Source organism: Agelaius phoeniceus, chromosome Z (assembly GCF_051311805.1).
Source record: "Agelaius phoeniceus isolate bAgePho1 chromosome Z, bAgePho1.hap1, whole genome shotgun sequence".
Lineage (NCBI taxonomy): Eukaryota > Metazoa > Chordata > Aves > Passeriformes > Icteridae > Agelaius > Agelaius phoeniceus.
This window is the reverse complement of record NC_135303.1, coordinates 52,183,449-52,211,333: the sequence shown is the minus strand read 5'-3', so window position 1 is coordinate 52,211,333 and position 27,885 is coordinate 52,183,449. Positions and strand designations below refer to the sequence as shown.

Sequence of the window (27,885 nt, the reverse complement as noted above, 5' to 3'; positions counted from 1 at the left end):
CCAGTACTGTGTGTCCTGCCAAGGCTGGCCTAGGAAATTATGTATTGCTCCTCGACCATCTCTTTGAGAGCACAACCACATTAAGAGGGATGGGAAAATCAGTATAGAAATCTGACCTTTTTTTCTGTCTGTAGTGAATTTGTGAGGCTTAAATAAGAGAAATAGGAGTTTCCCAAACAATATTGAAAACACACAAAGTCATAATGCTGACTACTAGAAATAGGCTGAACTTCAGACAGCACTGTACAGAAGCTTCCACTGACTGCCATTCATTTGCTTACTTATCTTTTCTCTCACTGACAAATCTGTGGTATAACTGGACCCTTTTCTCTCAATTTACCCTGAAGTAAGTTAGCAAAGGAACAAAGAAAGACAGTGTAGTTGATTAATCAAGTTCATTTATCTGAGATAAGGAAATCTAGAAAAAAACAAAGAACTTCATGTAAATAAATGTCACCTTTTTTTCTTTTTTATTTATCCTTTATTTAGTAAAAGCACCCAAAGCTGCATTATATTAACACAAGTAATAAAGCTTTCATATTTTATTCCTACCAGTGCATTTCCAAGTCCAGGTGAAATGCCGGAAATAAGTAATGTTGCCATACCTTGAACACAGGGTGTAGATCACAATGATACATGACTTACAAGTGAATCCCAATTTCATAAAATAAAAACTTGTAGTTTAAAGTGTGAAACCTGTAACTTAAGCAATTGAGGCCATTTCTATTTCCACAAAGTACCATAACAAAAACAGTGCCTGTAGGATAACATACTTCATCATACCTCTTGCACCACTTTATTGAATACTCCATGTTGGATGTAGAACTTACAGCTATAGTGTGTGTTGGCTACAATGCTACAATGAGAATGTGTACCGCTTGTATTACAGAAAGGAGTCATGAAATGAATGGACCTGTCTGCATGTTTAACAAAATGGAACAGCAATACCATAAAACTGCACCACATGCGAATATTGTGAATGGTTAAGTTATACAGTCAGTCATTCAAAAGTCCAAATATTTCAATGAAAAAAATGTATATAAAATGTAGTAAAACATAAATTACATTTAAAGGTCTGTACACGATTCATCCTGCAAATAGAAGCACAAAAACAGCACCTTGTATATTACTGCTTATTTTGGTCTTCTAAAGTTCAGAGATCATTTCTACTAAAAAGTCGGGAAAAAAACATGGTATCGCATGCAATCCAGCAGTAACTGTGGTAAATCAAGTCTGTAACCCCACACAAAACCCAACACTTTTACAATGTAGGAACACACATGTGGAGCCCTTTTCTATACTTGATAACCATTTAAAGTTGGATTTATTAAGTTAGTGCACACCTATAATATCCCCTACAATATCCCCATTTTTGGTTAACAGTGTATTAAGGCTGTTTGCTGTTGAAAATACACAGCAGAGAAGGAATACTTTCATCCACAAATGCAGTCAGATGATCTCATTTGGAAGCTTCTGTCAGTCATTCACCCAAACTGATGAAAGAAAACCATCCTTTCTCTTCTCATGTTACTCCACAAGCTGTTGTGGATACTCTAGCTCTATGTGAGTTCAAAATCATTTGGATAAATTCACGGTAGAAAATTCCATCAAAGGTTATTTAACAAAAAAAAAATTCCACTTCTGCCTTGGGAAGGCCCTTTGTCACAAATTGCTGGAGGCTGGGACAATACCCTGGGAAATTTCTGCGAGTGAAATTGCCTTTGCAGTCTATCCCTTGGCAGGCATTATCGATGGTCTTTCAAGACATGCTACTGGGCTGGGCCCGTGGTCTTACTCACCACAGGCAATTTTATGTTCAGTTTCCTCCTTTCCTTCTTATTGTAATACAAACACAGATCATTATTCTCAACTTAGATCTTCAGACTCAAAAAGCAAACAACAATCTTGTGTTCATTATGTTGAAAAGATAAATACTACAAACTAAGCTGTCCATCACATCCAGGGCACTTCTTTATGCTTAGAGCAATTCTGCAACCATAGCTGGATTCCTTTTTGTGTTGTTAGCCTAAGCATAATTCACTAACATTACACTCATATATCATGATATACATGATGTGCAATGCCACTCTGCAACATGTTGCACAGCAACAGTACATATTTAAAAAGCAGCTCCTCTCAAGAACTCTAGGACAGTAAAAAAGATTAAACCCAGCAAGTCTATACCACCATATTTGAAAAATCTGCTGGTGGCAATGGTCATTAGACCTGGTATGTCATTACTGCTGCACTTTTAAATGGATGTTGCTTTTTTTTTAGTTTTGTTTCTTTGAGTCAGATCAAAATCACTCTACTAAGCCTAAGGATATACTGTCTCCGTGCATGGAAGCGACGTGGAATTCTTAGCAATAGGCCAAATTCCTTAGGCTACTGATTGAATTTCTGCTTCATCCATCTGAAGTGTGTCATTATCACCCAGCAATTCCGTTTCAGGCACCGAGCCCTCTTCCTCCTCCTCCTCCTGGACAGGGTTCTGGGCAATATCTTCTGTTCCATTGTGTGTGTCATCTGTGCCTTCTGACAGCAGAGCAGCCCTGTCGGCCACTGATGCATTGGAAGGTGCTGTTGTTACATAGCCTGTGCTGGTGGATCCACTCCCACTGTGGTGGGAGCCTGGCTTGGGAATGATCTGGGGAGGTATCTGCTGAGGAGCCATTTGCATTGGAATTTGGACAGGATAAAAATTTGGCAAGTAAGCACCATAGGCAGGCATTGGCTGGTAACCATTCACTGGAATGTAGAGCTGAGGAGGTGGGACCATTGGTCTCATCTGGCCTTTCATTTGTATGAACTGAGGTTGAGGGAAGGCTGGAGTTTTCTGCTTTGGTCCAATGTATCTAGCATTGCTGACATTGCTAACAGGGCTTGTGCTGAGAGAACTTGTTTGTGTGGTGTTGCTTGCCCCAGAAGTTTGTGCTGAGCTGTTGTAATTAGAAAGGTTCCCCCATGTTCTTAGTCTGTTATGTATATCTTTAAATCTTGGTCTTCTGTTGGGAAATTCATTCCAACACTCCAACATCAAAGTGTATATCCACGTGGGGCAGTCATCGGGACATGGCAAAACTTGTCGGTTCCTGATCATCTCAATGACATCCTGGTTGGAATAACCACAGTAAGGCTGCAGGCCATAGCTGAAAACTTCCCACAAGACAACTCCGTATGACCATATATCTGAATCAATAGAAAACTTGCCATACATAATAGCCTCAGGGGACATCCACCGGATAGGAAGAAGGGAATTTCCCATCAGTTTGTAGTAATCAGCAGCATAAACTTCCCTGAAAAGGCCCAAATCAGATATTTTCACATTCAGTTTATCGAACACTAGTATGTTTCTAGTGGCCAAGTCCTTGTGGACAACATGGTGGCTAGAAAGATATTCCATTCCTGCAGCTATCTGAGTCACAATGTGAAAAAAGTCTGCCGGTTCCAGAGTGGATTTTACTGTCTTGTCATCATCAGTGCTGCCAACATCCGAGTGGGGAGATCTCATCACCAAGAACTCATGGAGATCACTGTGGGAACAATAACTAAATATCATACTTACAGGTTGTTCCTTTGTCACTATTCCCAGCAAACAAACTATGTTTGGGTGCTGTAATCGTGATCTCATCATTGCCTCATGTTTAAATTCTTCCCGAAGAGCCAGTTCTGCTTTGTCTTTAAGTGTCTTAATGGCAACGGCTTGTGTCTGTTCACCTGGTGCTGTACCAAAGAGATGCCCCTTGTAGACTTTTCCAAACCTCTCCTCTCCTAGTTCTTCCATAAATCTCACAGTGGACAGATTAATTTCTTTAAGCTTAGCCTGAAATGAAGAAAAGACAGTCAGTAAAAAATATCACAACATTTTCTGAACATCAGGATCTCTTATTAAAGATCCCCAGTGGTTAGATCTCCAAATGGAACAAAAATTGGGCCAAAAGGATTTTTCTGGTTTTTTGTGTATTTTGTGTATAATAAATCAGTATATTGATTTCACAATTAACCTTGAAATGAGTTACACTATTATCAGAAGTATAAATTGCATTATACTGCAGGATAATGGATAGAATTATTTTTATAAAGGAGTGGCCACACTTTCTGAAACTAAATGAATATTGGGTTCAGAGTAAATCTTGCAAGCAATGACATCTATTAACTGCAGCTGTACTTTGCCTGCAGACCAGCCTCGAGCTGCCCAGGGGATGTCTGTCAGAAAAGCAAGGAGGCTGAGGAGGTGGCAGTCTCAGAGTGAACTGAAACATCCTTTCCAGCAGAAGAAGGAACAAAATCTCTCTCTTTCAGCTCTGCAGAACCAGATAATGCCCTTTCTTTCTTTGTTTCAGTACAGGAATGGCCCCTGCCCATGGGCAGCAGTGAACAGTACCAGTGCTGAGGAACCTTGAGCTAGCTTCAATAAAGACAGGGGTGGAATTGGAGAAGAAAGGAGAAGGAATTTCTCTTTGGTACTTGGAGAAAAAGGTTGCAGATCCAAGAGTAGGAAATCCCCAGAGCCCTCCCTCTGCAGCTGGAAGGGAAAGCAAGGCAGTTTGTGATGGTGATGTAATGCATCTGTCCTGACCAGCACGGGATGGAGGAGTCCCTGACCAAATGAGGTGCAGCTGGCACAGCTTCACATACAGGACACCACAGCATGAGGGAGCAGGGCAGGCTGAGAAGATATTTTAGCAGGTGATTTGGGAACAACTTCTCATTTTAGTGTCCAACAGCCTATAGACTGGGCTGGAAAATTTCCTTCAAGTGTTCAGATTAACTCACAAAATCATCGCAATTAATTACAATTGGTAATATTCATCAAATACTCTACAGTTTCCTGAACAGGTGTTGCCAACTTCCAAAGTAAGCACTGTTTTTTAGAGCTTGCATCTTGTAAATGTTGTGGTTAAAAATTTGACATTAGGTCTGAACAGGATTTTAGTTCAGAGATCAATTAGCTGACCTAGAAAATCCTATGCAGGAGCTGACATATGTAGACATGAGTTCAAAGCCATTTTCCTTTCACCATCCTTTGTGATTCACAGCCTTGGAAACATGTTGCATGCCATCTCAGCTCTCAACTTACTTATGGATCAGAACACCAGAGGTCTTGTGCTGAAGGATTAGAACAAGAAACCCCAGGGTGCATCATGCTTTAAACAGGCAAACAGGCCACGTCATTACCAGGAGCAAAAATGAGCTGCAGGCTGAAGACTGGATCAGAAATGACCACTTTTCCAGTCACTTGGACAACAGGCAGAATGGCAATTGATGGGTAAGGACAAATGCCATTAAATACTGTGTACTGAAAGCTGTTGTCCAAGGTCAGGATTTATAGAGACACCTACAAAGTGCCAGACCTGGTTTTCCCTGAAGTAGATGGCCTCAACACTATGAAAATTAGGTCCCTGACAACATGGGTCAATTTGAACACAGACAACATGAGATGCTGAAAATCACTGCACTTTCAAAATACCTGGGCCTAAGCAAACTGTGTAAGAAATACCTGTTTATGTTGATTAATGAGTGGCATTTCCATGTCTTGGCTGGGAGATGCCATCAGCTGGCGGCGCTGTGGTGTAGCAGCAGATGCCTTCTGCTTGTTTCTGCACATGCAGACCAGGAAGAAAAGGCAGGCTATCACCAGAGGGATGGCTATGCTGGGAACAAGGATGTAGAGGATTCCCATTTTGCTGTTGTCACGTGGACCTGTCAAGCACAGAAATGGTTACAGTAAGTATTTTTAAGCTATTTGATAGTAACACAAATGATTATTAATACTATATTTTAAATCAAAAGTAAACTATGCCCTGAAAACAGAAGTCACATTACCTTCTCTCCTTTCTTCATAATTTTTCATTATATATTTCAAAAAAGCTTGAATGGACATAGCAATCGACAGTTTGAAGATAAACTAGGGGCCCCATATTTAATGTGTGGGCCATAACAGTATGTGATTAATTTTACTTTATTTTTGAGATTTCCAGTTGAGGAAACCATAAAATACAGACCAGATATCACTGCATTATCCTGTTCAGGGTATAAAGAACAAGTGAGCAAACTCCATCACAATATATAAGCCAGTGAGTTCAATGTGCCCCAGAACAACAACACAGTCTGACCCATTCTCATAGATTCAGTCATTTCATCAACACTTGGCCCATTCTTTACCTCTACTGGTGCTACTTCTGCCCAGAATAAAATAAGTTGCACTTCTCATTGGTAGAGATATGATTTGTTCTGTACTTAATAGAATTGCAGAGCTTTTATGTTAGAGTGAGAAAGACATGAAAGAGCCACCAATACATCTAGGTCTGGAACCTTCCTAAAATATTTTTTCACTTAATACTTAGAGACTTTAGGAAAGCCTAGTGATGTCAAAAATGTTCACTGGAACTGCCTGGGATGTTTTCTGTAACCTGTGGTTTTGCTATTTGTGGCAACTGCTTTCACCACAACCACGTCCTGGTGTTATCTTTACCCTACGGTACATGCAATGTAGAAATTTATTATAAATGTCAAATCATGTTACTGCAAAAAAGTGAAGTAACTACAAAATTTTGTATTAGTTCTGAGCAGTTTTAGAGATCCACGTAATCCACTTTTATGGCCTCCATGACATATTTGTATCTTGCTGCAGGAAGCATGCTTTTCTTCCTAATGAAGTACAGTATTAGCTGTCATATCCAGAGACACTGTCATATCCAAACACAATTACCAATGTGTGAAGTCCAGTATGTGTGTACACCAACACTGGGAAAATGAGCAGAACAATCTATCAGAGCTGTACTTTTTATTTTTGCAAACAGTTGTGCTGTACAGAGCCACTAGCAGCTAGTGTAGGACTTTTCTGATAAGATCATCTGCTTTATGTACTTCAAACTGCTTGTTTCTGCACTTGAAACTGTTTCTTTCCAACCAGGCATGGTGCTATATCTCCCTCTATAGGATTTGAAAATCTTTGCTGCCTGCAAGATGTCATACAGAGCAAGAGAATGTACCCTTGGAGCAGCGTGAGCAAACCAAGCACATACTGGTGATTTGCATGTGCAATCTGTCATTTGACAAGTCAAAATAAAAACTGCAGCATCAAACTGAGACTTAGCTCAGACTAAGTAAGCATCCAGTATATAATAAAAAATGGTCAGAATATCTTACAAACTCATTCTCCAGAAAACATTAAACAATTACAACACAAAACAAAGTTGCTGCAAGTCAAACATATAGAAGTATAACCCTCCTAAATTAATTGTACTTATAATAACCAGGAACATTCAAAATTACACAGGATTCAGAACAGTAGTAGGAGAAAAAAGAAAGAGAATACATACTACAAGAAGGTATGTCACACAGTTCCATGCGTACGTTTTTATTCTTTGTAAAACACCACGGACCATCCATTTGACCTCCAGGATTTCGACAATATGCATGTCCTCCACCTAGCTCTGGAAACTGTGTGCTTGTCAGATCATGGTTGTGGGGACTCTGTGAGTCCCAGAGTTGGCAAGTGTGGCCTGACTTGGTAACACTGACGGTCCCTCTGTAGTCAGCTCCAGAGCCATTGTAGCACTGATGATCTAAAACACAGGGTTTGGGAAAATGTTAGAAAAATCAAAACAATCAAGGGACACAATGACCAAAACAACTGAAGAACGTGTATGCAAACAAGTACTCAAATTTAGGTACCTTGAGATTTCATTAAATCTGTTAACTTTGAAATTTCAGTTCTGTATATATCTGTACTTTTACACCCAGTTATTTCTGGATTATGTCCTGGAATGGACATAATCTATGGTATACACATGAGTACTCTCAATTCTGAATTCAAATGGAGACTAAGAAGCATGTATGGACCTTTAGATACAGAACATGATAAGGTAAAGTAAATCAGAGATATGAGTTTCCCTTCAGTAAAAGTCTCCAGATATCAAAAATAAAAACTTTTGCTTCTCATAATCTTCCCATTTTCTTCACACTGATCACTTGCTATAGAAATCAGTTAAAGCCTCATGCCTCTGTTTCCTTATTTTCATGTTTAGAAAGAAAGGATTCAGGATCTTCCTCTTTTTAGAAGCATCATTTTCATATTTGCTGGACCCACATCTTTGTTCTTTGTTTTGCTGCTATCCTCTCTTCATACTTTTTGAGTGCTTGTCTTCTATATGCATCATCCGAGCTGAATCATGCATTTTTGCAATATTATCTTCTCCATTTTTCTGTTCTCCCCTCTCCAACACTCAGGAATCCAGCTCTCTCAAACCCCACAAATACTCAAGTTGCAGCTGTTCCATCAGTGGCAGCACCACTGGCTCTGAGAATCACAGACAACTTTCACCAGATGTTTTACTGATTTTGTTCTCATGCCTTTTGCTTGATATCTCTTCCCTGTCTGATTTGTCTCTGTCATTGTATTCTCAGTTACTTCTGTTTCTCAACTACACTACATTATTTATATAAAAGCACAGAACTAGTCTTTTATGTCTACCATTATGCCATGGCTCCTGCTCCTAACTGTGGATTCAGACAGAATCCACAGATAGTCAAAATAATCTTATTACACATTGTACTTTAAACATCTTTGGTCTCTTTGAGTTTTCTTATTGAACAATGTAGGGGGTTGTGATTAATCGCTATGAAATGGAGCAGTGAGAAAGACTGCATACAAGTAGTATGCAGAACAGAACAGTCCTTCTACTTTTGGATGTAAATACAAATTCGTGATCAATACAAGATCAATGTTTTCACCCATCCCATTTGGGTAAAGAATGTATTTACCATTTGGGTAAAGGGGTAAAGGAAGATAATTGCACCCCATGTTCAATTTACAGGATTCATATTCCTGTGGGTTCCCATACAGAAAGAATGAACACTAGGTGGTTAGTTTCCTGACAGATCTTCCAGTGATGCTTCAACAAACTGTATGAACTTAATCAATAGGTAAACAAAACTCTTAAATAGATATATGGGCAGGCTCACCCAAAAAGGCAAGGACTGAGCCAGGTGGTGGCAACACTCTGAAAATCTGCATCAAATCAGCCAGGTGAATAGGAAGTTTTATAGCCCTGGGTGGTTGATATAAAACATTCTGTTGGACAAGCAGCATCCTTTAGGCTTCCTTGCCATCCTAACTCTACAACACTGCAAGATTATGGTCAGTATTAACAAGATAAAAATGAGTAGTTCACCACTTTCTTTACAAAAAGAATGGCTGATAAATATTGTCTCTCAGACACAATCAAAAGAAACATCAAGCTGTACTTTTTCCCAGTGATGAAACACATGGACTTACATCGGCTCAGTCTCTCCACAGGGATCCCAATTCTTATGCAGTTGGCCGCTTCCAAGGTGTCTGGTCGTGGGAGGTCCTCACACTTAGGCAACTGTAGCTGCATCAAGATGAGGGGGTTTGACCTAGCAATGTTGTACTCCTGCCTACAGAGATCATTCTCCAGAACTTCACATTCATCCCGGCACAGCTCCCGTGGCTTAGGGGTGCGAGAACGCTCATCGCACAGGGGAAACACAAAGTGGCAGAAGGATGGTATAGCGAACTGCGAGCACTGGTCAGACAAATGCGTCGAAGTGCCAATCATGGTAAACGCAGCTGCAGAGGAACAAAAATACAGACGAGTATTGATTCATAGCATGAGAAAAAAACTTAATTTTCATGTCATTTGAACATCTTTATTCTTTCCTTAAGGGTCTGAAAGCCTATTGGCAAATGAGGTAATTTCTGCTGTAAAGGAGGGTTGACAAATGCAGCAAGAAAACCCAACATCCCAGTGTCCCTCTGACATCTGCACAGAGCTTGTAGGCCTCAATTCCCAGAAATTACAGTTCCCAGTGCTCAGACTACTGGCTAATTTTAACTTACACGGATCAAAAGCAAAGAAAAGCAAGATACACCTGCCAGGATACTGGTATGTATTTCCAAAGTTCCTAATTACAGAAAATCTGAACAAGGATTCTTCCTAACTTCTTCTTCCTGTAGACATTTTGATAAATAAACAAGTATTTTTCAAGGCTTGTCAGGCAAAAAGAAGTGTATCATTGATATTTGGGAAGACATGGCTTTAAACAGACATGAGAAGCCTAACATGCAGCAGCTTTGTGGAGAATTAATGTAATCAGTCTCAGCATGCTGATCACATTAAGATGAATGTCATAATGAGCTAGGAATGTAATTCTTCCCTTCAGCTCTCAGCACCTACACGCTAACATTTAGCTCAAAATTTTCTTACACATTGCAAAGGAAAGACAAATGTGTGTGTGCATCATGTATCTGCTGCTGAATCAACCTTTAAATGTAGGAACATTCACTCCCTCAGTAAGGCATCATTCATGAGTAAGAGTTGCTAGACTGCATGTTCCACCAACTCACACTGTAAAAAGAGAGGAAATGCCATTCAGAAGTCTATTTACAACCTACAAATAAAGTCTTTCTCTCTTGTCCAGCTCTCTCCTTTCAATCACCTATTTCCTGTAGACACATGATACCACAGAATCTCTTCCTGAACACCAAATATGCAACAAGCAGCTGCAAATCTAGCTTTTTAGACTGTTTACACCTTTGCTTATTTTAATTCAAAAATATTAATGCAGGAATACAACCACTTATCAGTCATACTGGGAACACTGCATGCAAGCAGACCATCAGGCCTCAAAGGATAGTTGTAACATATGCTTGTCGCAAAGACTAAAATGGAAAAAAGAAAACTGAAGGACTGAAGTAGTCACTCTCAGTTGTTTGAAACTCCACACTAAGTTTTGTGAAGGCATTGCATTACAGAATTTAGATCATCGTGAGAGACGAGTGCACAATTTACAATTATATCTTTATTTTGATGGAAGCTGCAAAAGCCAGCAGTACTGTGTGGTAGCATCTAAGGGGTTTATATTTTATTTATTAAACAGATGTTAAACAGCACAGCTGAGACCTTGGTAGCCAAACAAATATACACAGGTCAGGCATCAGTTCTGTGTGTTATTCATTGTCCTTCCAGTCTTCCAAGCCACATCTAAAGATTTTCTCCAGAAATGTAATTATTTTTTTAACCAAAGGTTGCTATTCTCACCCAATCACATGGCCAGGACCAAAAAGCACAAGGGGCCATGGAGACAAAGAATATATATTTCTCACAAGAGTACAGCAGGGAAATGAAACTCCAGAATGAAAATTCCCCATAGATGTAACCTGGCTAAATGCTCCTTGAGTTGGACAGTAGGTGTCCCCACTTCCCATGCACATTGCAGCACACCATCAAAAACTGCAGTTAGGAGGTATGAGCAAAACTATCAGCAAAATCTCAGCAGCAACTATTCAGCTTTTTTCAACTATTTCCTTTACCTGACAAGTTACTGCAATTTCAAAAGTACCCTGTCATATGGGTATAGAACACCCCGTCTCACAATACCTGCTTTATATATAATATGGCTTACAAGAACCAAAAATGCTATTAAATCCTCAGGGTACTTTTGCATAAGATGTCTGGTATGACCTTCAAAAGTGTACCATTTGAAAATGCTATATTATTAACAGACTGTCATAACTGCCTAGCGAGGCACTGGGCAGCTCTATATGGTGTTCTCAGCATCTTCCTGAAAGACAACATCAGGAATTCCATCAGGAGTTCTCCTCAACTGCAAAACAGAGCGTTCCAACACCCTAGCTTTGTAAATCTGACAGATAATTGGTAATACTAGGAAACCAGCAGCCAGGTCATCAGTGCCCATGTTCCATATCCCAGAAACAAGTACAGCTCAATCAATGAACATTTTCTGGGTAATATCAGTTGAGTTTGGTTTTGCTTTTTGAAGAGAACATTATGAACCTAATTCACAGAATTACAGATTTAGTAATTCCAGATAGTTAAACACTTCCATATTGCTGAAAAACATCCAAACAGGACAGAGATTATGTAGCTGGTGAAAAAAGAAAAAAAAGTATCAATATGTATTAATTAATAACATAATGTTTAAAGAGGCTAGAGTTACAACAGAGTACAGGAGAAGGGTGGGAGGAGAATGTGTTGTAATAGCATAAGTAAAGGTCAGGACCTGCATTTTGCCAGTCCCGGAATCTGGTCACCATTTCAAGAACAGGAAAAAAAAAAAGGACTTGGATTCCTGGATTAACAATGAATCTTCAAGGATTCTTTAGGGAGTTAGTCTTTAGGGAGTTAGAGCTGACAAGTGAAGTTAAACTCCTTTTGGCAACTAGTTATGCTGAAGTTGGAGAGTCCATTAGTGAGCTGTATCTGGCCAGATGCAAATCAGCTCCTGCTGGACTGACCTAATTTGCTATACGCTATGACAAACAGTTTGCTCTATTCCATGGTTTCATTTTGCTTGCTCTACTTTGTGTACATCAGAGTCACAGCTGCTAAAATCAGCTAGCTGATATCCAGTGAAGAAAATCCATGTTGACGTACAGCCCATTAAAAATCATTAAGGTTTTGGATGCATGTTTGCAACTCTGCACAAAAAGTACGTTCAAAGATTAAACATAGGCAGAGCACAGGAAGGTCAACTCTTGTTTTATATAAATCAATGTGAAATCCACACTCGGCCAGAATTATGCAAAAAGGAAAGAAGCCCAAGGGAAAGGCAACCATACACTTTTCAAGAAAATAAAAGATCAGTACTTTTACACTATATCACAAAAGCATTTAAAGTATCAAAATCTTCTTTTTCAATCCATCATGCAAAAAGCTCCAGTATAAACTAGAAGCTGTTAAAAATTCAGTACTCTGACATTTCACTTAAGGACATGGAAGAAGCTTTACATATTACCACAGATACTCATCTTCCTTGCTCCAAATTTTACTAGATGCTCAAGTGGGAAACAGGCTCACCCCCTCAAAACCTTAATATAAAGATGTCTTCATCATTGGCTGACAAAACGAGAAGGATGATAGCACTGTTTTTACCTGAACTGGATACTTTTATGAATGTTTCTCCCTGCTAATGAGATGTGTAAGCTTACCAGTAATTCGGTTTTCAATTTCCCCTTGCATCTGGAGGGAGTCCACATAAATGGTTCTGTTTCCAATGATCCGTGCACACGCAATTCCCCTATATGGCTGACAGAACCCATCTTCATGGTAATCTTCTCTGCAAAAGACATGTTAGGATTTCATATGCAGATGTCTCTATGCTGCCAATGGATTTTTACAAAACATATTCTTATAAAAGTGGAAAAAACTCAAAATACTGTAAACCTGAAATTGTCCCATTCCTAAGGTGCAGCTTTTTCCTTCAATTCTCTCTTACCTTGGAAGTCTTATGAGGGATCCTGTAAACAGCTCATAACAGAAAGAAGAAAACAAAACCCAACATTAATTTTAAAATAATAAACTAATAATAGAATTTGACAGATGGATCTCTTAAAAAGCCTTTAGACTGAGACAGCAGCATAGATCTAGTTACATGTCCCCATGCATTTTTGGCATCCAGCTGTACTCCATAAAATTAGGCAGTTTGTGCTCTTCTCCCACTTCTCTCTCCCGCTCTTCATTTCCTGTAGTGGATAGCAGAAGAGATCTTGCCAAGCTCGAATTAAAACATGGAATAAGAGTAATCAAGGCTATAACCTCTTTTCCTCTTCTCTCTAGTGAAAGTCAGTGCCAAATTTCTCTTTCAACATGTATTTCAATATAGTTTTCAATTCAATGAAGCTTTGGGCCTTTCACTCCCTTACATTAACATAAATATTTTGGCACAAAAGCCCTAGCCTAAAGGCTCAGTGGTTCAACACTTCATCCCCAAAACCCCTGTAAATAATACAGAGCCAATCTGCAGATCATAACTGTCAGAGCACTAAAAAGGGACTTAAGAGAGAGAGCACTCTCAGAATAAATATCCGGTATGTCATGTGTTTCCTCCAGTATGGCATTGCCTCTGTGCTAGGATTCACTAACCCGATGGTCATTTACATCACCCCATATACTGCATGATGGACCAGAAATAGGTTAAAAAAAAAATCTAAAAAGAAATGTGTCTCTAGAGTAGGGCATCTAAAAACTTAATTAGCTTTTGTAACTAAACAGTTAAAAAGTCTGAGATACCTCTCCAATACCAACAACATTTGAAGTATTACTTCAATGCTCCTCTGCATTTTTACTTTATTGTCATGTTTGGATATTAATACCTCTTTTGGTCATGTAGGTTCCCCATTCCCTTACAAATACTTCCACCCTTTCTTTGGATACCACAAGAGCAGGAAAAAACTGTCAGTGACTACATGTAAAATTTCATAACTTCAGCTGTGAGAAACCAGCATGAAAACCCTCACTCTGACAACGGCTAGCCAACATTGCCTGTGCTTACTGCAGCCCCTCACACTGATACCTTACTCTGTCTTAGGAATCTTCTCATTTTTCCTCTGCTGTGTCTCCCTGATAAAGTCCACCTCTTCAGGGGAATGGTACCAATATTTCTTACACTTTGGCCATGGAAAGTTGGGCAGGACTGTCTGTACAGGTAGCCAAAAGGTGGAACTAGCAGTCACCACTTGAGCTGCATCTCTTCTTTGCCTCCCAAAAAGACAATGATTTAACAGGACTCTTGAGAAGTCATGGATATAAAGCATATCATGCAGCTGTTATCCAGATATGGTCTTTATTTCCTATCACACTATTATTTTTAGATATTCATAAAGCACAATTTTTTCTACAAACTCTGAAACAAGTTCTACTTCCTCAAAGATACGTAAGTTTTTGATTAGGGTGGATGAAGTAAAGGAGGAGTCATAGGATCAACTACTCCCTGCAGTGACATACTTTCATTCTTACAACAAAACCTGTAATTTTGCAACAATTGCATCATGCCTGAAGGGACAAAAATATCAAAGCATTTTGTCTGTGCCTGTTTTATGATCCTTGACCACCTCAGTAGGAAGTCAGCAATTCCCAAAAGGAGCTGAATGAATATGAAACCTCTATTCGACCTCTTTCTAAAGAGTAAATTCATACCCCTATCCTGCAGAACAAAGTCTGCAATGTATCTTCCTGAAACTGTATCTCACACTTCAGGTCTCAGTTCAGGGCTCTCTTGCCAATACCAAAAAAGAAAAAAAAAAAGCACACTCCAAACAGCATGGGTTTGGGGACAAAAGCACTGTGACCTCTTACTTAGCTCTGTTTATTTATTTTTGTCAAGAACTTTAAAACACAGCTCAGATATTATAAATACACACATATGCTCCCCTCTCCCATGTTATAGCCAACTGCTGATTGTACTAAACTAGATATGACCATTACCATGGACACAAGCAAAAGTAAACAGTAACCCGATGTCAGTTAACTCTGACGGAAGTGTGGCTGTTATTCTACATGCATCTTTGTCAGGTCAGGAAACTCAGTGAATGCTGTTTGACTAGTAGTGGTACTGAGAGAACAAAATTACATTAGTCTTCTTAGGAAAAAAACTAATTTCAGCTGCCGAAGTGGCAACAGTGAGAGTCTCCTGACAAATTATTCTGTCCTTCAGCTATACGTACCCTTGGGATGTGGCAAAAAATCTGCAACAAAAAGCAACCTGGGGAGAGTCTGACAGAACAACGTAGGAGTGGTATAATGCGCAGTTCAAACGGGAGCCCTTGGAACCATGTGTGGCTTTGAATCATGCTCCAAACAACATGCCAGCAATTTAGTTGCTGATCAGAGCATTAATTAAAAGCTGCTGAAAACAGACAGAAATACTGACTCTTCAATTTCCTGCTGCTTGAACTATAATGTCTGCTCTGACCAAGAACCCTGGTGAAAGAGAAATCTGACTCCACAAAAGGAACTGAGAATAGTTCAATTTGTTCCACTTGCAGAAATCTTACAAGCTACCCACCACAGGTACTTTTTTACCTTTGTTCTTTAGTTTGCACATGTTTCAAGATAGCATTAACTTTTCTCTCCAGTGATTTTCTTCCATTTTTAAAGGTTTTTTTGGCTTTTTTTACAAAACAGAGTAAGACACATGCTAAGTGTTGGTCTTTTTTGCACCTTTGCTGGAAGGCTGAATCAACTACATTGCACCTGGAAACTGAATTTTCTCAGCACTCAGTTAGAATGGAGGTAAGGTGTTCTCTTACTGAGTGAACTCTCCTCCCAATTACTCAACATATGTTTGGCCAGAGTTTGGATTTAAAAATAAAATTGTAAAGAATATGAATAAACAGACTTTTATTCATAAAATCCCAATTTCCATACTTCAGGTTCAGTGTTATCAGTTTTCCAGACCCAAAAGGTTACCTTCTGCCAGAACAATTCCATTAAGAACTAGGGTTTCTAATCAAAAGCAAAAGTAGAAGAACCTACTACTTCAGTCACTCAAAAATAAAACCAAAATATTGATATTATTTTTATGTACAACATGGAACTTGTACAAGGTCTGGAAACATCTTGATAAACCAAGCACTGGTAAGCATTTACAAGTTCCTTATCACACATGCACTGCAACACCTCATAAAATACAGCTTGCCTTCAGGTTTGTGGGTAGAAGTCCATATGAAATGGAGAATTAACCAAGCAAGCAGTGTAGAAGAAAGATGCAGATTCAATCATACAATGCTACTCTTCCTGTTGTTAGAAATCACAACTTCCAGGAACATCTGTGTCTATAAAGGAAGAACTGGATGAACCAGGTGCCTCTGAAGAGGAATAAAACCTAGCATGATGAATAGAAAACTCTCTAGATGGAGGTCATGCAACTCTTCTGTAAGATAGCTATCTGCTATAGAAATACATAAAGGGACTTTTAGATGTCTTGGAAAAATCATAGTGGACATCACTACCCCCACCCTCTCATTAAGCATTACTTTAATTTCGCATATGACACAGAAAGCACACCAAACAAAATACTACAGAAGGAAACACACTGGCAACAAAGATGCTTTTCTTCATGGAAAATTTGAAATGTGGAAAGGATATGTCTGGGCACAATACACTATATGCTATCTCTGTAACACCACCTATTGTTTGCCACTGTCACAGCTGAACAGACTAGAGGGCATAAGAAACAAAAAAGTCACAGTAAAAAAAAAAAAAGGCAACCATGGAAACTCTGTTCAGTACTAAAATCACCTTTTGAAGCACCTGAATTTGAGGCATGTTTTCAGTATGTATTTAGTGCCCCTGAAAACACAGTAAATGCAGACTTGTGGTTTTCCTTAGAAATAGAGAAAACATATGAAGCTCTATTTTTAGCAAGGATTCACAAAGAGAATTATGAGAGCAGAACTGAGAGGTACCACATATTAATTTCCTAGTGAGACACCTCTATTCTGATTGCATACCACAAGTTTTACTTACAAAGACAGCAGAAACTTCTAAGTTAAAACTATTTTCCTGAAAATAGAAGACAAAACACCATGCACCAGCCATAGAAAGAAAATCAGAAGTTCTCAAGAAAATTCAAAAAGAGTAAGTTTTTCAATTTAATACATGGGAAAAAATCTCATTTAATAACACCCAGCAACCTACCATAGCAGTTATACGGACAGACGTATTCACAGCCAACACTTTACTGAAGTAAACAACATAAACCAGTTCATAGATTATAATAGTATATTCCAAAGGTTAGCTATCAAAAAGTAGTAGAAACTTTGTTATAGAAGCTTCCCACAAACAAACTAAATGCAATTAAAATTTCCTATAAATTTTCCCACAACAAATAAACCTGAAACTTTGACCCTCTTCCATGCTGTCCAGGGATTAAGCAGCTTTTAATCAAGAATTGTTAAATACTGAGACCTCCCACTAATGTTCCATTATAAACAGAATGGCAAAGCAAGGACATACGCACAGAAAACCACAGACTATGATAGATGAAGAAAAAGACAAATTATATATGTCAGCCTATTTGCTATTCTTAGAGAAATACAACATTTGGTATACAGTTGCTTATCTTAACAGGATGTCTCAGGATTTCTGATAGTTACAACTTGATAACTAATGTCAGAAGCTGTATAAAGAGAATGATCATGACAGACAGCAAGATCAGAGGAAAAAGGATAGGCATCATATTTCTGATTATGAGTTTGCTTAGCCTAGAGTGTGGCTACTTCATAAATATATATCACAGAAATTTCTTGACCTGCAACACTAAAAAGAATAAAGGAATAAAGGAATAAAGGGCCTATGTTTAATCAAAGAGAGGCAAATCTCTCTGATGGAGAAGGGCATTATAAACGGCTGCAGTAAAAAAAAAAGTTATTTCTGTTTTTTACATATATATATCTATATCTATTTATATATATATATACATATGTATATATGGTTTGTTTATACTGAATCTAAAATCAGGACATCTTAAAATGCTGAACTATAGTTTTTGTAATTTGTTACCCCTACTCTTGATACAGTGAATATACACTAATGTTATCATAGAAAAATATTTGGTACCCTCTGGCCAGCTTTGTATATTTGCCTTTGAGAAAATATCAAATATAGCACAAAATTTCTTGTTTCACCATGAAGAAAAATTTTTCAAGAAATGTCTTTTAAACAATGGGCTTTAAAATTGCTCATTCTCATAGGCCTCCCATTGTCACAAGATATCAATGTAAGTTTTACTACTGACATTCAAGGCAATAGAATTGAAGTGTAAATATTTGAGAGAGAAAAATAATATAATTTTCTTAGAAAGGCTGGTTTGAAATATTACTGTCCATTGAAGGGCTGGGCCAATGCCAGGTGCCTCTGACATCAGCCATAACACAGGGCAGAAATTCAGTAACACACACAAATAGGTATTTGCTTTTAGTGTAGTTTTGAAAACCCAGGTGTACAGGAAAACCTCAAAAAAACCCCAAACCCACAATCCATAAAACACCCAAAACTCCACACATGCACATTTGTACCCTTCCTGCTGAAGCCAAGAAACTAATGGGTGGCAGGGACAACCTGACTGCCGTATTGGGCCCTTGCCTGAATGAAGGCCACCCTGCACAGGGATATCATGGGAGAAGAGCACAGGCTTCCTGCCCTACCTGTATCCATTCTCTGAACAAACAGTTTCATCCTCTGACCAAAGGTTTCTGCAAATAACCCACCTTTCCGGCACTAAAAATCATTGTTTGCACATCTCAACCTGTGTCTAAAGATCAGTGCTCCTGGGATATCAGGAAATCCATTCTGATGTACTTAACTCCTCAAAGAGAGACTTAGAATATGAAATATTTAGAATACAGTAAAACTTTTCTTTTGCACTAAAGGAACCTAAGAAATACTATCAGAAAAGAAGGGGAGCCTAGTGTTAGAAATAAAAACCTAACAGGCAGGGGAATTTGTATAAATAGTCATAGCTCAGTTGAAGTTAATGGGCCTATGACAATTTACACTCACAATGGATATGGCCCGTGACTTCTGTTACCAAATGCTTATTGAGTGTAACAACAAGCCCCAAAAGAAAGATTCCCTTTACATTTAGAACACAACATGGACAAACATTTTGAGCTTGTTATCTGAAAAGTAGTACATCACAGAATCCGTTAAAGAATTTACTGAAATTTCCAATTACTGAACAGAACAATTGAGTTGCATTTGATTTAGATATTTATCTACTAGTTACTGAAAAATACAGTGTGAACTGAAACTCCATATTCAATGCCTAAAATCAGTAAAAAATAACTGTTGATTTTTATTCTACTGTTTCTATTAGATGATGTATTTGTTCATATTAATCATAGGACCTGAGAGAGCATTTTAAGCCAGCTTATAGATAAAGGAACTAATTGAAATGTCATCAGTAAAAACACAGCTAGAAATGAAACTATTGTTTGAGACAAACTAAAGAGAAGACAATTGTCAAAGACCAACTTGTAAACTTTAAAAACAACCTAATATGTAAGCTACTGAAAATATTGCCAAAATGGATTTTGAAATCAGTATTTTTAAATACGAAACTCAGGCTCCAAAGTCTGTCTCTAAAACATAGTCTAAATAATATTTTAAACATATTTTCTAATTTTACTTTGGAAGGACGAGTCTTTTGCTGCTAAATATTTAAAAATCATTTAAAGACAAGAAAGGGAGAGAACAATAGGGTTTAATCATAGGCCTTCACTGACTCATGACCCAAATTGGTCTCTTCAGTGGGCATTGCCTTAAGTGGGTGTCAGCGCTCTTAGCTGAGCTGGGTCCTTGATAAAAGATACTACGATCAATTATTTAAGTGGATTAAACCAAAGGAAAATGCTGTTGCCTTCCTTTCTTTCACACACTCATCTGTTATTTTTCCTATAACATGAAAAACAGCCCTCACAGGCAAACAAATACAAGAGAAAGAAACACATGAAATGGTGGCAGGTTGCTCATTAGAGAACTCTGCATGCTGCTATGGTTTCTTGTTATCATATCTGCAGGTATTTATTACTGCTTTGCACCTTTAGAAGAGTTTTCAGTGTACCAAAAAATGTAGTTCCCAAGTACAGCACATACAGAAGTATACACATAGGTGGCAGGGTTGCTTTTACTACAATAACCTGGGTAAAACAGTCGAGGAAGCAAAGCTAAACAAGGACATCAATGTTCTGAATTTCTTTAAGAAATAGAGGATTGTCCCTAGCTGTATAACCAGCCACAATCCTCTTGATTAACACATGTAACTTCAAACAGATGATCTAATATTCTGCCAACAACATTCTACCCTCTGCCTACAAACTCTCTCTTTCAGTTAACTCAAAGGACATTTTTGTAAATTCTCCCTCTGCTTTCATAGGTGTTAGCATGTTGGGCTGAAATCTTGAAATCACATGAGTCAGCTGGCAGTCCAGAGAAGGCTGCAGATCTGTTTTGCTGAATGTCAGGTACTTTTAACAGAAACATTTCTGTTACAACCATGGTTAGTAAAAATTTGAAAAGAAAAACCTTCAGAAAACTAATTTCAACACATGGGAACACAAACCTGGCCATGCAGCATTCCACCTTCTCACTCACCAAAGAAGCCATTATGAGCCCTCTTCCCCACCCCTTTTTTTCAAGGCATGTTATCCCCCTCAATGTGTTATGACTGTCTAATAAATTGTCTTTCTCTGACATCTCCAAGGAAAGTGAGCAGGGCCAACAGACCCTCTCTGAAGAGCCTCTAACAAGCAGCTCCCTCTTCCCTCTGCTGACAGAGGAAAGCAAAATTCTTAGCTGTTTTCCATCCTCCTCCTGCCATGCCACCCTGAGTGAGTGAGTACACATAGGTAAGCTCCAAGCAGATCTTACGCACAAACAGGAATTTTTTACTATAGTTCAGTTGGTTTAAATCTACTGATAGACCTATATATATATAAGCCAGGAAGACAGGCAGGAAGTAGAAAGTCTTGAAAGAAAAGACTGCAAGCATGGCTGAAAATTGCAAGTTATAAAAATCCAAACAGGAGGGAAGGTTAAAAGAAGGACAAAGGAATCATTTAAAACATAAAAATTAAATCCTGTGGAAATGTCTGAAAGCTTTTCATTTCGGTTGGCTTTTTTTCTCTTTTTTTTTTTAATTATGGGGAATATAAGCTTTCTACAAAGTACTTTCTGCTGTTTTATAAGAGGTTAAAAAGTTAGAACATTTTTGTAAAAAGTTAAAAAATCAAAATTCATTATTAAATGTTTTAAGTGTCCAAGCCATTAAAAATGTGATCATTTCTGGAAGAATATGAGCACATGAAAAAGTGAAAATAACTGTACTGTCATAATTTTTTTTCTTCTTTCTTCTGTTTTTTTAAAAACAGAACAAAGATGGATTTTCTATCTCAGTTACCATCTGATACAGATGGTATTAGTTACATCAGTTACATCTGATAGCAAAGAGCTTTGTAAAACAGCTAGAAATGATCACAGCATCAACTATAAATTTGCTATATAATTATATGTAGAAATGTGCATCTTCAAAGTCTTTTGCAGAACACTTTCATTCAAACTACAGAAACATCAAGTATTTAAGAACTTATAATACTGAAGTGTCAGTTTTCCAGTCTTAAGGAAAAATTAGCATATTCTATCTGCTTGAAAAAGTAGACATCTTTTAAATTATGTTTTTAAAAACATCTAAGTGACAATATGATATATTTGTTAGTTTCTCTGCTACTTTTTATGGATGCAATACGAGATAATTCTAGGCAATGCTGCAGAAAGTTAGAGTTTGTGAATACTTCCCAACATTACAAACAATTATCATACCTTCCCTTCGATATGGCTTATTTGAAATTAAATTTTCCACAGTCAAAAGATAATTTTTGCCTTTTTAATTTTGGTAACTTTTAGGAAAATTGTTAGATGTTTTACAAAATAAGGACATGGATTTTTTTTTTTTATATTTTATTTCTCTTTAGAAAAAAAATAAATTAAAGCCCCAAACACAACCACTACTAGTAGAAGAAGCAGCCACTTGGTTGTGATGCTGTCACATTGTCTTGCTACTGAGCAGACACGAGACATGGAACAGACTTTGTCTCTTCCCATGAAACACTGCCTGAATTTGTCCAGCCTTTATGTAATTTCCACCTAAATGCACTCATAAGCCCAGTCTACAAGTGCACCTGCTATTCTCCAAACACTGTGCTTAGAGCAGGCTTTGCACCCTTTGTGTGTGACACAGGAAAACTGCTTGGCACCCACGGGTATCCCCTAAGGTAAACTGAGGCGCTGCTGTGAGGAGTTTGCCTTGGGCCCTGGAGGACAGGGACAGTGGAAGCGGGATGAAGAGTCAGGGCAGGGATGCATACCATGGCTACCACCAGGGGAGCACGTCTCCCTCAAATCAAGAGCAAAACCTAACGATTTTTGTGTCTCGCCATTTCTGTCTGTCAATGGATGACTAAGGGTGTGTCTCCACCTCTGGGCTGGTCTGTACTGCAGACAGCAGTCTATTATTAGTGTTATCCACTTGTCATCTGTTCCAGCAGCCGAGGTCTGGCTAGCATGGCTAAGGAATCCAGAACTCATCAAATAATTTTTGTGTGTCGTCAAAATTTCACATAATAGGTTTGTTGTTTTTTTCCAAATTAGGAAAATTAGTTTTTTCTCCGTAGGAAATTCTATGACAGTTTCAAGCAAGGCCTGTAGAGTTCTCAAAAATTAAAAATAAACAGACACACGTCTGCTTCAGCCACTAGAAGAAGGTGAAAATGAACAAACTTCGGGTCTGTAGCTTGCCTTTTCTGGAGCTGGGGTAAGAGTGCCCTGAATCACCCAAAATTGCTGGGATGCTGGAGTGCTTGTCCAGCCTTGACATAATGCCAAAGGTAACTTCCCCCTTACATTTCTTCCTTTGGACTTGAAATTACTTACTGAATGTTTATCAGACTGTATTTTAAAGACCCCTTTCCTCTTTTTCTTTTTTTTTCTGTGTACAAACAATCCTGACTGTCACATTTTTCCATTAAAATATTTCTGCATTTAAATCTTTCTACATTATAATAGTGGATGCTGGCTGCATTGTTCCACAGGCAAAATACCTCATACTCTGAAGTCAGAATTAATTTATTTTCAGATGCCACACCCATGATGCTATGCAAACATCATTAGCTTGATACTCTGTGAGTAGCAATTGTGCCAAAACCACAGCTCTGTAAATTAATGTAATTGGGTTTAACATTAATAAACTGTTCCCAAAAAACATGTGGCATACTCAATTAGGAGAACAAATGCTTCCCCAAGTTTCCTGTTTCAGCATTTAGTTCTTAATGCTTAAAAAGTGAGATCCTTTATATACTGATACACCTGTCAGTCTGAGCCATAGAGTATATAAAGCTACAATGATCACTCACAGCACATTCTTGATGGAGTATCTGAATCCTGAAACTACTGATGTTGTGTTACGTTATCACTTTTCTCTCTATTCCCCAACCCCGTAAAAAAATATGCAGCTAAACTTCATTACACACTGAGGTTGTCTATAATTACCAAGTGCAGTGTAAAAATGCTACTTTGCAGCTATCTACAAATGAGTAGAAATCTACAGCACCTCCAACCTGAAAAGTGACTACAGCTTCAGCTCTGTAACAAGGCACATCTACAAGCATGCCTTAGCTACTAAGGCATGCTTGTAGAGGTGCCATGTTACAAATTCCTGCATAATTTAACAGATATTTGAGCTGAGAGTATGCCTTTATGTAATGTAGCATTTTATGGTTGGACTCAATGAACTTAAGGGTCTTTTCCTACTTAAATGACTCTATGGCTGGGAAAGCCATAGAAAAAGGGATGCAGCAGGACCCCCAGGCCTGCAAAAGGGATCTGGGGGTGCTGGTGACTCAGGGTGAGCCAGCAGTGTGTGCCCGGGCAGCCAGGAGGGCAAACCCCATCCTGGGGTGCAGCAGACACAGCATCACCAGCTGGGATTGGGATCACCCTGCTGGATCCAGCCCTGGTGCGCCTCACCCTGAGTCCTGTGTGCAGTGCTGGGCCCCATGCTCTGAGAAGGGTGGGAAGGAGGTCCTGGAATGGTGTGGAGGAGGACAGCAGAGATGGTGGAAGGGCTGGAAGGTATGTACCTGAAGAGTGGCTAAGGATTTTGTATTTGGCTGCTTTTGGAGAGAAGGAGGCTGGCGGGTGACCTCACTGCTCCCTATGGCTTCCCGAGAAGGGGAGGAGGGAGCTGCATCAGGGGAGGTTCTGAATGGACAACAGGAAACATTACCTTACCAAGAGGGTGGTCAAACTTAAACAGGCTCTCTAAAGAGGTGGTGAATGCCCTGTGCCTGTTAGTGCCTTAAAAGGAGGCATTTGAACAATGGTCTTAATAATGGGCTTTAACTTTTGTCAATAGGGTGATCAGGAAGCTGGAACAAATGATCATTGTAGGTACCAGCCAACTGGAGCTACTGTATTTTATTGTGCTGTATTGCTCTGTATTATACTTTATTGTATTGTATTTTATTATATTATTTTCTATTATGTGTGTTTACTCCTCTACTAGTTAAGATTAAGCTTTCTGAGGAGTATGAGAAACTGATGATGACACATGCTTCTTGCAGCCCTACTTTTAGAGTAGTAATACCTCAAATACTTCAGACTTTAGACTTAACAAAACAATACCAATTTAAAAGAACAGATTTTTCTTAATGAATTTTCTTTCGCCTTCTCCAAAAACAATTCCCTCCATCACTGTTAATGTTATTTAGTTTTGAGTAGAATTATTCAAATATTATTGGTTCGTACCATCTGTTTGACTTTTTCTCAAGTACACTAGATTAGCTGCATCTAGGTTTTTTGGCTCTTTCAAACTGAAATAGAGAACATAATAATACAGAAGTAGGGAAAAATCTAACCATAAAGCCATAAAAATTGAAAGGATGATTTATGGTATGGTGTTCCAGCATTATCTCATTTTGTTAAATTACCTACTTTTCATTAGAATAGTGTTCCTTTATCTTTGTGCCTAACTAGAACATTCACCCTTTCCTTATATGCACTTAAAGGCTATTCAGCATCCTAAGGAACTCTAATTAAACTCAATGTGGCATCAAATGCCTACAGGAAGTCTCAGGGACATATAACTGTCCTTTTGTAAGACATACAATAAATACTTTGAAAGCCATTTAAGCTACTGAACAAATGAGAGTAGGAGAGGGATAGAGGGAAAGAAGTAAAATCTAAACACACTAAAGATTGCTGGTTATATCAGGGATGTCCAACAGCTGCAGTAGCTACTTGCCAAAACCCCAAGGGCCATTACTACTTTGAATATCAATTTACATATATCCTTTAAGGGAATAACAAGTGTTTAACTTCACTTGCAACTTCTTTGGTAGTTTAATATAAACTGTTTTTCTGAGCTGATAAAACCTAAGCACCTGCTGCTGATCTGGAATTTGCTGGAAGAGGGCGTGTTGGGGTCACACATTTACAAAGAGCGGTAAACTGGCTCTTTGCCATGTATTGCACAGCTTATGAGTCACACCTTACAGCTCGCCTGATATGACAGCCTGGGCTTTTTTGGCTACCAAAAACCTAGCCACTATTCCGCAGAGTAGGAAGCAGGTTCTCCAAATAAACAGAATTCTCACCCACAGAAAACATCAGCTCCCTTAAATGCTTATATAAAGCTAAAGGCCTAAATTTTTGAAAAAGAACCCTCAGGAAAGGAAGTGCTTGTGTTGTTTGGTGTAGTGCATGCTTGTAGCCCACATATAATGAATTACATTCCGTACAATGCCTGAGCCAACCCATTTAAAAGTATTTAAAAGTATCTTGACAGTACTGCTAATAACAAGTGGGCAAGCACTTCTGACATTTAACCCTAAGTTAGCTTAACTGTAAGAAATATAACTAAATACTACTTCTTCCTAAGGTATTTAGAAACCTTGCCCAAATACAGGTCAAGTCCTGTAGGGTTGCTATTTTGTCTTTGACACCAGTCTCTCTCAGTAAAGCAGTGCATCTGCATTACAGTTTAATTCACACAAGGGCATTTGATTTATACAATAGCAAAAAAGAGGGTAAAACTTTCATGAAGATTTATTTTTAATCACCTGTGCATATGCTTGGCTTCCTTTGTCTTTGGGGAGTTCTGAGCAACATGGGTTAGTGAGCATAACAGATTGAAGCAAACTATTATAATTTGTTCTGCCTATATATTCCCTGTAAACATCTTTTTTCAGTTCTTCTCTCCCTCTCACAGAAAGGAAGAAAACCTACCACTTGTAATAGTTTCCCCAGACAAAAAGTGGCAGAAACACAGACACTTGTGTCTAAGATGGTATTTATATTAGTTTAAATACACATCTGGCTTTTAAAATTCATCAACTTTGTAAGCACACTGAATTTCTACTTCTATCCACTAAATAATATAAAATGCATTAGATTGTTCATCATTTATTTACTTGTGATTAGAAAGCATTTAAGTGGAAGATTCAAGCTGAAGTAGCAATGTCGTGTGGGAAGAAGCTGTGATTTGGTGCGGTGCAAAACAACCCAAAACAGTATTTCCACTGCTCTTTAACTCTGCCTTGAATTACACAAGTTCTGAGGTTTAAAAAGAGTGGGGCGGGGGGGAAGTAATTTTTGAAATGCATGAGTAACATTAGATTAAAAAATCGGTTTTATTACAAGATAGACTGTCAGCTTCCTCTGAGCACACCCTACATCTCCGGGCAGAATAGAGTATAAATTTTAGTTACATGTTAATTTGTGATGTCATAAACATCTGAGCCTTTCTAGGCTGTATCCAACATAATTAGAGGAAAAATGGAAAAATTGCACTCTAAAATAGATAAAAGAGAAAAAATTTACTGTAACCTTGGTTTTAGTTCTGTCCTTCCTCCAAATTTCCTGTCTTGGCCTGAAAGACTGTCAAAGGACATTTAAAATGATGAAGTCAAAAGTAGATCTGAGATTGTGGATCAAAATCCCCTGAAAGGAGCCCCAAACCCACAGGAGGGTGAAATACAGCCTCCCCCTCAGCCTTGAAAGAAAAAAAGGAAACTGACACACAGGGGCTAGGAGGGAATTGCAGCATGTTTCAGCCAGATCCCCAAATTGGATTGTCAGGGAGTCAGGAAATCTGCCAAGACAAACACATGCTGTTTAATGTAGACCAGCCCAAGAAAATCTGTGCCTCAGTTCCTCACTCATAAAACAGGATAACATTCCAAACTTTATGGGGAGAAGAACGTACCCAAAACATTTTGAAATAATCTGATCCCATAGCAGAAGAAGGCAAAAAATTCCCAAGATCCGCCATCTCCATTTGATGTACAAAACATGGAGAGACAAAGGTTAAACAACTTGCTGCAATCACACACAGAGACAGGAGTACAGTCAGAAATTAAATCCAGACCTCTGAAATTACAGTCCTGTGTTTTAATCACAAAATTCTTTTTTTTCCTTGATTAAAACAGGAAATGAAAACACAAGTATGAGCTTATTCTGTAACTTCAACATATTACCACAAGCATCTTAAAAAAACATACAT

At 38.4% G+C, this 27,885-nt stretch overlaps 1 protein-coding gene across 1 annotated transcript in view; it reads right to left on the bottom strand.

The window, feature by feature from the left end:
• Positions 1-381: 381 nt before the first annotated feature.
• Positions 382-27,885, bottom strand: part of ROR2 (receptor tyrosine kinase like orphan receptor 2) — a 143,783-nt gene continuing 116,279 nt past the window's right edge. The window contains exons 5-9 of the mRNA XM_054652539.2: positions 12,980-13,107; positions 9,284-9,598; positions 7,326-7,571; positions 5,501-5,703; positions 382-3,823 (exon numbers count right to left, since the gene is read on the bottom strand). Coding sequence (XP_054508514.1) covers positions 2,381-3,823; positions 5,501-5,703; positions 7,326-7,571; positions 9,284-9,598; positions 12,980-13,107 — 2,335 coding nt within the window. The 3' untranslated portion in view covers positions 382-2,380. The remainder of the gene's footprint in view (positions 3,824-5,500; positions 5,704-7,325; positions 7,572-9,283; positions 9,599-12,979; positions 13,108-27,885) is intronic.